Source organism: Labrus mixtus, chromosome 19, assembly GCF_963584025.1.
Source record: "Labrus mixtus chromosome 19, fLabMix1.1, whole genome shotgun sequence".
Taxonomy (NCBI): Eukaryota; Metazoa; Chordata; class Actinopteri; order Labriformes; family Labridae; genus Labrus; species Labrus mixtus.
In genome coordinates, this window is record NC_083630.1 from 20,917,056 (window position 1) to 20,929,484 (window position 12,429).

Consider the following 12,429-nt stretch of genomic DNA (forward strand, 5'->3'; position numbering starts at 1 on the left):
GATCCTGATTTTTATTCAAGCCCGGTTCCTTCAGGTGTTACCTCTCTCACTTTGGCTCCATCCAGCTTCACCCTCGTACAGACAATATGCTGGAATTGCCTTCAGTGCTTCTTCAGACCTCAGGGACTTTTTTTTTCATTTTGTCTCTTCACTCTTTTCTTGGGATCAGGAGGAATTGAAAAGTCAGGGCTCAATAATGGAATAAATGGGTTTAAAGGGGTTGAGGTGGAGGACCGTGTCCTTATCCAGGTATTAGCTAACAGCCCAGACACAATATCAGGCTCCTGTTTGATACTCTGTCTACTGTGAATGCAACACTGAGCTCAGATTTGTCACTCCACTGCCTACATTTTTAATCCTCAGGCTTTCTATGTATTGTAAACTTTACTTCTCAAACAACAACAAAAATAATGACATATGTTTTCTTTTTTTGTTAAATGTAACAAATGAAATGAACATTGCTTTATATGTGAAATACAAAGTAGATAGATACTGTGCGTACAGGTTGCTAGTTGTGGATAAATTTCAACCCCTTTCCCTGGCTGGACTTTTGGGATTATAACAGAAGCATTAAAATAAATACAGAAATAGTGATAATATACAAATTAAGGCATTATAATATAATACAAATAAGAGAGCAAAATAAAGACAGTAAAAAATAAGTTATATAATGGGAAATGCAGTCAGTGCTTTCTTTAATTACTGCTTTAAAATGAAAGGAAGCCGTAATATATAAATGTTTTTTATGACGAAATCTAACATTACATTATTGTATGTGATAGATAGATAGATAGATTTGTTGGATTTAAAACTGGAGAAATCCAGAAATCACAGTTCATTGCAGAAAACATCCTCAAACTTCATAAAACATACTTTTAGTACGCCATTTTCAAACATTGTTCCTTTAAAGGCTTTATGTGCTTTTTGATCCAGCAGATGTCGCCCTTGAGCATCAGCATGAAACCAAAACAACTCGCGCTGCATTGTTGTGTTAGCATGCTAATGCTGGCGATCTTTATTATGCTCGTATCTTCACACTGCATGTAAATTTACCTGAAATGAGCGTGATCTAGAAACACAGTTAAGCAGTGAGTACAGTATGTTATTCTTCTTTTCTCTAGTCCCTCAATTAAACAACTTTTATATGCGAGGGGATGAGCCAGCCGGCCGGCCGTCCCGGCGATGTAAACAAACTGAAGATAGGACTCGGAAAACTCTGAAAGCATCACAGACAGTGGGACTCGGGTGTTACACCCATTGTAGACAGTCATGACTCACAGAGTTATTTTCAGAGGATATACTTGATTTCTGTTATATTGAAGTGTGAAAAATTACATATAAAGCCTTTAATTTTTGAGTCATTTTAACAACGCTGTCATTAGTTGATTCAAAGAGGCTAAAACTATAAATTATTATGTTAAAAATAAGAAAAAGTGTGTTTTAGCTTGAGTTAATCTCTTTCAGAAATGGTTATAAAGGTTAAAGTTGATGTTTGTGTCTCTAAGATAAGGTGACACATGAATTGTTTGCATGCATCTTAACTGCATATCCAAACACATCGTCCAACCAGGAAAATCAATTGAGCAACTTAATTCTGTTACTTAGCTTTCATGATTGGAATGCAACTAATCATATGGTCTGTTGAGTCTCTAAACCATTGAAAACAAGCAATTTAAATCCAAGTTCATTACCCTATGTGGGATAAAAGCCTTTCCTATGGCAGCAGCAGCAGCACGGCTCAGTGTGGACTGACACATCCGACGTCAAGGTGAAAAATGCTCTAACAGCACCTGAGCCAGGTCTCTGCATGCACCAGATGGACCTGCTGAGATTTTACAACATGATTTCCTGAAGTGTCGCTCAGATCTTACAGTATAGGTTTTATATCTGCATAGCTAATATTTACTATAGATTCCATTGCCTTTATCTGCCTTCAGCTGAATAGAAACCTAAGCTTTTATTGGAGGCTTTTCAATCCTATTGCTCCTGTTTTTTGTGTTTTGGATCATATTCTAGTAAGAAGCCTCCGTTTTCCAATCTGCCCCTACAGTCAGGTTTCTGTTGCTTCTGATTTTACTGCCAGCTGAACACCTCTTCAAGTCACTTCATTAGTTTCTCATTAAAGCCCTCCAGCATTTCAGGGTATCTCCTTTCTTCCATTGCCTTTTAAATTCCAACATTGCTATTGTGAAACATCTGTATAAAGTATTCATTAACACAAGCTTAAATAGAAAAATACAAAGGTTGGCAGATTTGAATGAATTAATGAGTGAAGGGCTCGGTCCTTCTGCAGGATAAATTGTGCTATTTCCTCTGGAATCCATTGAGCTTCTTTTGTTAAAATGAAACCAAGACTGCTCGATTGTTTTCCCAGTTACTTCGTGATGGCAAGCAATCCTCGATTATGTTCAGTCAGAGGCGACATTCAAGAGTGAATTAGGAGTTTTTATCTACCAAAGAAAGAGTCATGGGAAGGTGGTCTGGTAGATAATGGATATTGAAGGTGCTGAACAATGAAACCAGAGATTTTTGCACCCTCATCCCTGTCTGTGGTTTTGGAACGAGACATTGAATCGGGTTAGCCCAAATCAGCAGAATGTCCCTTTTCACAAATGTCTTTGTCAAGACCACATTATTACCTTTACAACACAAACTAAGTGCTGCCAGTTCCTTCACATAACCATAAAAAGTATGAATAATGCTCTTCTTGTTAGAGTGGATATTAGAGAATAAGATCTTTCTTGGGAAGAAACTGCCATCTGTAAGTTTGTCAGAAACATTCATTCACAACATTTTCTTATTAAGTTCCTAGTATAAAAACTCTTCAGATGAGTTAGACAGACACGATATCCAAGAAAATGGACTCCAAACCTTAAAAAGTTGTATGTGAAGTCGTCCTGCTATATTTAAAACAGAAATGTTAATACCTGTTTCAGATGGCAATCGTCCAAGATGGTCCTTAAACTCATTACAACCTCCTCCTGGCTGAACATACTGCTTCTATAGTCTCTCTACAATAACACCATTACTTTTGTTATATTTTACTTTGTAAGTCTAGACTTGATTTGATGAATCATCCAAACAAACGTAACAGCCAACACTCTTAGTCCAATCTAAAAAGAAGTTTGAGTTGTTGCACTTCGTTATATAAAACAAGCGTTTCTTTTGCCTCTATTAATAAGACAGTGGATAGAGACGAGCATTATGGGGAAGAGAGAGCTGAGATCTCATGCAACGTGGGGCTTAAGGTCGGAGTCCAGCCTGGGGCATGAGCAGCTAGGATTCAGTTATTGTGTATGCGACATGCTCTTTCCAGAGCTAAACCCTCAATGTGTCTGAATGTTGACTGAAGTTGGTGTAAAGGTTGAATCCAGAGCTCTGATGACGTGAAATAAATTGTCAAACAAATTGACTGACATTTTTAGATAAGACAGCAGTGATTCAGTTTGTCAGATTTTTAAAGGGATGATGATTGACTTGTAAAAAAAACAATTGGGTAGAATCTATTATTGGGTTAAATCTATTGACGCTAAATACAGTTTAGTTGTATGAACTCCATGGCAAACCCTATATTACCATAACAAAAATTAATCTACTGACTTTCACAGTTTTTGGTATACAGGATCTCAGTTCTGAATCCATTTTGAGTATACTAAGGCTTTAACCCGTCCAACAGTCTGTTTGTTGTCCCTGATTTTTTTTCTTCACTACATCAAGCCGCCCCTGACAGTTTGTAGTCTGACCAATATTGACCGAGCAAATTAAATATGAAGAAAAACTTTCAAAACTTTCTGTATCAAAAAGTGTGTGATCCACAGAGTTCAATCTCTCCTCTGTCTCGCACTGCTTCTCAGGGTAGCGAACAAATAGTCTTTCCGGTGCCTCTCTTTGGCTAAAACACGCTGTTGCTATAAATTCTACATACATTTAAAGATTGGTTCTGTGCCGTGCCCAGGACCAATCTTCCCGCCAGGTGGGGTTAATTTACGAGGTGCAATTCGTGGCAGGAATATATCACTGTCACTTTATTACAGCCCATCTTGGGGACTGATTAAAGTGATCTGCAGATTGTTGGACGGCAGCAGACACCTCATTAAGATGGCGACCTGCAAATACACAAACTTTAATTTCAAGTTAAATTGCAGACTTGATCGATATTCAATAACCTGAGTCATGTGAACATCAAGTAACTAACGCTATAAATGTTGACGCTATTATTGCTTTTTCATGCCTTTGTCCTATTTGACAAGGACAGATGGTTTTGTTTCTTGTCTCTCTCTCTCTCTCTCTCTCTCTCTCCATCTCTTTGCCCACCTGCGAACTCTAAGAAGATATGCACACTCACACACACAGTAGGGCTATGATGGAGATGTAAAGAAGCTGTGTGTTCTGGCAGATGTCTCTCCCATGGCCAGCCCAACAGATTACACACAAAACTCCAATTTAGTTCAGGTGCTGTACCCGCCAAAATAATCACCCAGACTCTGTTGTTGAAGACATAAGCGAGAAGGGAGGGAGAAAGGTAAGGAAGGTACGGTACGACTGAGAATGAATCAGGGACAGAGAGAGAGTGGCCAGGCACGAGACAGTCGAACGACTTGAAGTGAGAGTTTCGAGACAACGACTTGTCTCGGAGATACAAAGACCGATAAACCCTGCGAGGGAGCAGAGTCAATGAGAAAGATCGAGAGGCTGGGAAAAGTCAAAGAGGGATAGGCAGAGTGCCGTGGAGAAAAGAGGGGAGTAACAGAGGGGGGAGACAGCCGGAGCGAGTGCAAGACGGGAGAGTGCACATTTCCAAAGAGCCCATTCTGACGAATGGATCACCGTGCATCAGACCGAACCCTGGTCACAATGTGATTGATTGGCTAATGTGGAAGTGTTCTTGGAGAGTGCGAGTCAGCTGACGGGGTTTGGGGGGGGGGGGGGGGGGAGGAGGAGGATCTGGGGCGCGAGGAAGAGGTGCTACACTAATCCTTCCACTTTAGGTGAAGCCTCCCACTCATTCGGTACTTGTCCAGAGGACTTTTCTTTATTGAGGGAAAGGAGAGAAGAGGGGGTGAGTTTTGGAAGAGCTTTTGCTGCCACTTCAGCCATGTCAATGCTAATTGCCACCCAGCAGATCGATACCACCACCTCCAAAATGGTAAGATTGAAGCTGCACTCGTACTGTAGCATGCATTCTGGGGAACTGTTGAGTCTTTGGATTTATCTGTATCTTAGTATTAAAGAGCCAGTTCTTCTTTATTAGTGCTGATAGGCCCATGGGATTTGCATGATGCTATAGCTCTCCAAACAGACTTGTATTACTGCTCATTTTAGCTTGATTGTTGCAAGTTTTGTTAGTTTTATACATAGGGCTTTTGTTGTCATTAAGATATCAATCTCAGGGTATGGCGTGGGAGCTCAATCTGCAGTCAAATTCTGCATCTGGACAGTCGCAACAGTGTTGCATTATCCTAATATGATGACATCTGGTCTGCTTCTTTTGATATCCCAGCACTCTCCCCTGGGGCACTCCTTCATTACTCACTCACATTCTCTCTCAAGGGTCTATGGTCGCTTAAGTGGACGTTAAATCAGACTTTCCACTTGTCTCATTAAAAATCTTAACTCATCTTTATATTTGGTGGATTTTCTTACTCAGACTCCCCATTTGAACCCCGGGAATCCCGTCAAGGTTTTGTGACATCCTCGTACGTGACATGACTCGGTTACGTGACTCGGGCCAGAAGTGTTTGTGTCCGCTTGTTTAGGGATGAAATATGAGCTGCTGTTAGACACCTGTCAAATAGCCTTGGCGGAGGTGGTGTGTTTTGGTAGTTACATGAGATTGCTCAGAGGATATATGACAACAAATAAACAAGTCTTTTTCAAACTGGGCCACTCCTCCTGGGCTCACCGCCCCCAAAAGCGATCACTCACTTTACAACCATCTGCTTGGCATTTCACTTTGATTATATTTTACTACTACTTCCACGTCCGCCATATTCACCCAGTTTGAATCACGTCCAATCACTGAATTGTATCCACTCCTAAACTCTCTTGCGTTTTGTAATTGGCTCGGGGGAAATACATCCACTCTCCACCAGGAAATACATCCACTCTCCACCAAGAAAAAACAAACCAAAAGATCAAAATACATGCAGAGGACTGGGTCTTTGCAGACACATTCAATAACACACATGTATGGAGACCCATAAGCGACAATTGAGAACAAGCATGTGTTACCTATTCTGTCGGGATTTTATCAATGGAAAAAAATTACAATTGCTTTTAACTTTGACAGTGATTTATCACTTTTTTCATGTGGGTCTTGGGGAGCTGAGTTTTCCTTAGATACAAGTAAGGGGGGCTTCAGGGACAAAGGTTGGAAACCACTGCTACAGACCATATGAAAAAAAAAGAGACTATCTTTGCTTTACAGCTCCTCCGAGCTAACATTTAGCTAAAGATAACAGGCGATGTTTGTTTTTTCACTGATGCTTTTACAAATTCAGCACATTGTCCAAATAAGCAACATCCCCACTGACATTATGAGCCCTGTGTGCATTATTCTGCTAATGTTATTGTGGTCAATCTGTGCCAGGAACATTAGCATAACATGGACATTTAAAGAGGACCCAATTTACTAAACAATTAGCTATTTCACAGCTTTCGTCAGGGCTTCCTCTCACTTTGCTGCAAATTAGAATGAGATGGCTCTTTGCTTAACAAATTAAAGGTGTGTATCTCAAAGGTTGATGTCCTTTTAATGCTGATCTCAGGAGTCGGTTTCTTTGGAAATATTGATTCCTTTATCCAAACTGAGTTCTGAACAAACACCAGTGTGCTAGTCTAACAATTAAAAGCCTTATTACTTAGGATTATTGTCATTGTCAGGGTTTCAAGGGTTTAGGTCCATTGTAAAACATGAATAATAAACAGCCAACTAATTTTTTGGGGTCTTTTGTTTTCTAGTTTGAGAGTCAGTCACATCTGAATAGCATAGACAATTTCAGGATAACAAATATTTAATGTGGAGGAGATTTGTTTGTCAAACACTTTTTTTTGATGAGTAAGAGACAGCCGTACACAAATTCATCAGCGTGAATCGTTAACCAGGATTGTCAGTTATCCTCATCTAAAAACAAACAAACAAGCAGAGCTACTACAATCTAGCTAAACAAACTTTAGCAGCGGCTTAGCTGACAGCCCCTCTACTTACTTTGTAGGCAGCAGCTCAGCTCGCAGTCCCTCTGAAAATACTTTGTCAGAAGCGACAGCTCAGTTTGTAAGCCGCCTGAGTACATGTGTCAGCCGCAGCTCAGCTAACAGCCCCCTCCTAACAAGCTTTGTCAGCAGCAACATTTTTAACTTACAGCCACTCTTAAGATATTTTGTCGGCAGCAGCTCAGCTTGCAGCCTCTCTGAACATGCTATGTGTTCATGGAAGTAACAGAAAAAACACTGATTTTGAATGTTATAGTATAATCTTGACAAACATATAAATTCTTAGCTAGTACTGCCCTGCTGTCCTCTGTGATTGTCATGTGATTTTTTGAAAAACAGTACTTGCAGGTAGTGATGGGGGCTGTTGTCTTGCGATGGAGAGGAACAACATGACTTCATGTGAATAAAGCAGATTTTTACGATAATTACTCACAGTATGAAGTTGGATCATGGCATCACAAACTTGAGGATACTTGGTCCTGTATTTTTCAGCTGAACAACCCTATACTCTTCTTTTCTTTGTTGTTACTTCATTGATACCTAGAGGACTTGTTTCAGTCTTTACCTTCAAGCTCTATACTGCTTTTTATTTTGACAGGTCCCATTCGTTCTCTGTGCCCTCTTTCAGTTTTGATCCCCCTATCTAAGTTTGAAACCATTCCTTCACCCAGTCTCCACGAGTTCACTCCTAACAATGATGTTCTCCGTTCTGTGCTCTCGTCCCTCGTGTCCCAGAGCTCAGGTGTCCGCCCTTTGATACCTGTTCTAGAGATGATTTGCAGCCAAACCTGTCAGAGGATTTTTGATGTGCCACATTTAATACAAAGCTCATCCAGTGTCCCCTCATACCACCCCAGGCGGACCGCACAAATCCCCACCCTGTGTGAAGATGTCTCATTTGCCAGCTAATGTGTCTAATTTCAATCACTCTGATACATTAAAATGGTTTCCAGCTCATGAGCTATTATCCCTGATGGAAATTCTTCAATTTAAACACCAGAAATGCTTCTCTCTCTACGATAGGACCGGGGGCTGAGTGTGTATCAGGGTGTAAGAATGTATTTTTAAAGCCATTTTCATATAAATGTGAACCCAATAGACTTCAAATGGTTTATGTTAGAAATTTGACTCTGCAGCTTCTTCGTGTATGACGAAATATTTGTATGCTATGGCAGATTAGGTCTGTAAAAATGGAGGATATAGGAGAAGGAAAGAATGAGATTTGGTATTGATTCTTTTTTGAAAAGACAGATGATTGACTGCAACACACAGTAAAGGCTGAAATATGAATAAGTGATTTCCTCTGCGGACATTTGTCTTTGGTGCAGCTACTCTGTGGCATTTAAGTCGTACTTCTACACAAATAAATCGATAATTACTTTAAATCCACATTTTTCAATTTCTTTTTTTTAGTCATTCACCACCTTTCTACTTCTCCAGCCAGAATACCAAACAAGGGAGAAAAAAAACAGCTGAGTTAAGAAATGAATAATGTGAAATTGAACTTATGGATTTTTGTGTGTATGTGTGTGTGTGTGTGTGCTTAGAGAAGCCCAAGCCAACGCATTCTGGCCGATTCTCTTGGCCTCGAGTCAAACCTGTGACTGGAATCCTCGAGTAAAACAAATTAAAAAGCCATCAGATAATGACAGCAGGTCGTTGTTGTAATAACAAAGCGTTCACACAATCACGGATTCAAGGTGTGTGTGTGTGTGTGTGTGTGTGTGCATTGTACTGTACGTGTTTTGCAAGTTTAAATGGCAGCAGTCCAGGAGAGACAAATGTATCTGAACTTATCATCCTCCACGCCTTCTCTTCTCCTTCTTATGCTTTCTCCCTTTTCACCCTTTGTTCATTTCCTGTCCTCGGCGCTCTTCATACACATTTGTTTTCCTTCTGTATTCCTCTCACCTTTAAAATTTGAGGACATCTGGAGGTTCAGATGAACAGCAGGCTCAGGGTCTGTGTCATGCTGCAGTCTGCACTGTTGCAGCATAACAACAAGGAAAACAACAGAGAAGTAGCCGAGGTAGAGCTACAGCAAGGCACCTCAATTGTTACTGTTTGGTTATCACTTCATAACTCTTCTTATAAAGAGGCTGGTGCCTTATTTAAACCTCTTAATAGGCAACAGCCCAGTGGGGGACTCATGCTAACGAGATAAACATTGTTCAAACACTCAGAACTTTACTTTGAGCAGAGGAGACTCAATGTTTTTGGCTAATATCCAAGAGGTTGGAATGTCTGGGAGTTGAAAATGAAATCCCAGAGTAAACATTTAACTTTGATAGAGAATTACGGCAATGTATTACAGGAGCTACATGGTTCTGTGTGGTATAAGATGATTATTTGATGATGATTTTTAGGGCAAATTAAATGGCTATTGAAGTTATTTTAGGGCCCACTCAATGGCCGAACTACATGTTAAAGTCCCCATGAAACAGAACTTCGAGAGTGTATTTTACTGCTGTGTCGGGACATATTTTCTTCAGAAATGGGATAGAACCAATCACAAGATTCAAGTTGGGATGAATTTGATTAGAATGATTAAAGTGGGGGTATTGTAAAAAAATATGGCATAAAAAGTTGACTTTCTAATTGAATTGTATAGTAATCCATGCTAACATGATCACACACAGGTTCTTACAGGTTTTTGTAGAGGGATACGTACTGAGCACCATGTAAGCATACTAAAATATATACTTTAATTGGAAGTTCAGTCAGCACATTACAGCTGAGACCAATGGAAATGTCATGAATATTTGTGGTATTTAGCCGTAAAATTGAAATTCAGTCCGAACCAAGTTTGGGACTGAGAGACCGCCATTCCCATCCCTAGAGCTAGCCCTATTAGCATGGCTAAAAAAATAGGTCTTTGGTTTGAATATTTCCCGTTAAACTTAACTGAAACTAATTAAAAATATGATTTTGGTGGAAGTGGTTGTAGTAAACCCCCTTTAAACTACTTGGAAAATACTAAAAGGAAAGGCAGTGTACTTTATAGAAATAAAGTTGTTGGACAGTATGTGAACAGATGATGTTTGGAACAATGTTTTGATTCATGATATTCCTCCGAAAAGGAAGCGCAGTTTCACCCCCCAGAATATTTTTAAACCTCACAATGGCTTGTCCTTTTCAACCTAGGATTTCACGTTTTATCACTCCCTGCTTCTGGATTTGTTGGGTTATTGCTGATCCGCCAGAATGACAAATCAACCCCTCAGCAAACAGACTTTTCTACTTGGACCGCCATCTCCACCATACGTGAAATTATTCTGGTGGCCCTGTCTGGGAAATGGGATCCAAGTCAACAGAGAAACATGAGATAACTTGAAATGCCTTTTTGTTCTCTCTCTTACCTCCTTGACTTGCATCTGTAAATTACCGTTGTGCCTCTTACACTTTCAATGTGCTCGATGTTTCACCCGCCGTTACGCCCGCGCTCACAACACCAAGCTCTTTTTTTCTATTTCTACCCTACAGCCCTCCTCCCTGCTCACTCTGTCCCTCTAAATTTCCTGGGGACTTTATCTCCCCCATTTCAAATAGGATTGGGGCTCAATTTGCCATGCTTCATGTCACTTTGCAGCCGTATTCCACACCCAATATAGACACATCATAAAACTGCAGAATGAGCAAAATATGATTTGTCAAAACTTTTTTTTCCTCCCTCTGGCTATTTGTCATTTCTGAGATTTGTTTCTCCTTCCTAATGCCTTTGATTCGTCAGGAGGGATTGGCGCCTCAGCATTGGGCAGATGGAGATGTCCGTCAAAAAAAAAGGTGTTGCTGTCGGATTGATGTTGACGCTAGTAGGTGGTTTCACACTCCGAGTGACAGCATCTATTAATTTGTCCATTTAATTTGAAGTCCAACAGCGTCAGGCTCCAGCACCTTCAATCTCCCCCTGTCGTTCAAACCAAGCTTCTGAAGCCACAAACACACACATTGACACACATGATAGGAGTAAAAAAGGCTTTTAATTGAAAGCTAAAACAGCCTGGTCATAGAAACAAGAAGTCACTTTCAAAGCCACTTGACACTAAGTATGAAGAATGAATTTTCTTAATCCAAATTTGAAAGATTGTCATTTGAGTCTCTAAGTACTTTCTTTCACTGAGTGTGGTTATCTTGGATATTATGCTTAATCAGAATCAAACAGCTGTTTACACAAAACATTGGCGTCGTCTGTGCATAATTATTGAAAATTGCAATTGACTATTTTTGGCTAAAGAGCTAAGCAGGTACTAATAATGCACACACATCATAAGAACTATGCTACTACTACTACTTACTCACAAAAGCCAAGCTCAGTATGTGAAGGTATCTGGATGCATTAGATGTTGAAAGTTTTTTTCATTTTTTTTCATTTTTTTTATTCTCTAACTAATTTTTCATTTATTTTTCATTTATTTATATTTTTGTTTGTTTTCTCGCTACTCCCCACTAAATTCCGCACTTTAATGCATTATGCTGCCTCGAACACATTTCACACCTTTCTAACACACTACCTGAACATACAAATCATTGCTTGACTCTCATCTCATTTAAATGTATTTTGTCTGTATTGTCGCTCTGTATCTTTGCTTATGCTATTTTGTATCTATTTTTATTTTTTTTATCTTTGTTTGTTTGTTCTCGCTTTAGTTGTCATGTCTATATATAATTGTTTCATTTTGTTCACCTTATCACCAATAAAAGAATGTTGAAAGTTGTCCTGCATGGCACTTACATTGTGTACCACTGTGTTTGGGTTAATGCTGAACAACTATTGTAAAACATTTTTAAGGGTTGTAAGACTTGAAAGTTGCTTCCTAAGTGCAGTCCCTTTAACATTTATCTTTTGTTCTCATCATGTATGCATTTTTACTCCTTCAAGCCAAATTCCCTTGTGCAGTAAATAAGATTTAAAACCTTCCATTTCCAAAAAATGCTGCTGCGACATGTGTGCAATACTTAGGGACAGATGTCAGGGTGTGAAATCTGGCTTCACTTGCAAATTGGGTTCTATAGTCGTAAACTGGAGCTCCAACAGACCCAAGTATCTGTGGTAATGGCCAGATTGATCCTCCCTCTGTGAAGCTCGGGATTGAAGGTGGAGGTTTATGACAGTATTCGCAGTGAGAAATGGACTGCAACAGAGAAATGTGACACCACAGTATAAATTCACGAGTTCTTGTGCTGTCTCGCTCTAAAATGAACCCGTTCTCCTGCTGC

General features: G+C 39.7%; 1 protein-coding gene across 3 annotated transcripts in view; it reads left to right on the forward strand.

Annotated features, from left to right (window-relative positions):
• The window catches only part of dpp6a (dipeptidyl-peptidase 6a), a 208,477-nt gene that overhangs the window by 50,434 nt on the left and 145,614 nt on the right, over positions 1-12,429 (forward strand). The window contains exon 1 of one of the 3 annotated variants that reach the window (XM_061065080.1): positions 4,965-5,146. The exons of the other annotated variants lie outside the window; for them this stretch is intronic. Within the exon in view, the coding sequence (XP_060921063.1) occupies positions 5,096-5,146 (51 nt within the window). The 5' untranslated portion in view covers positions 4,965-5,095. Of the gene's footprint in view, positions 1-4,964; positions 5,147-12,429 lie in introns of those variants that run through there. 3 annotated transcript variants of the gene reach the window in all.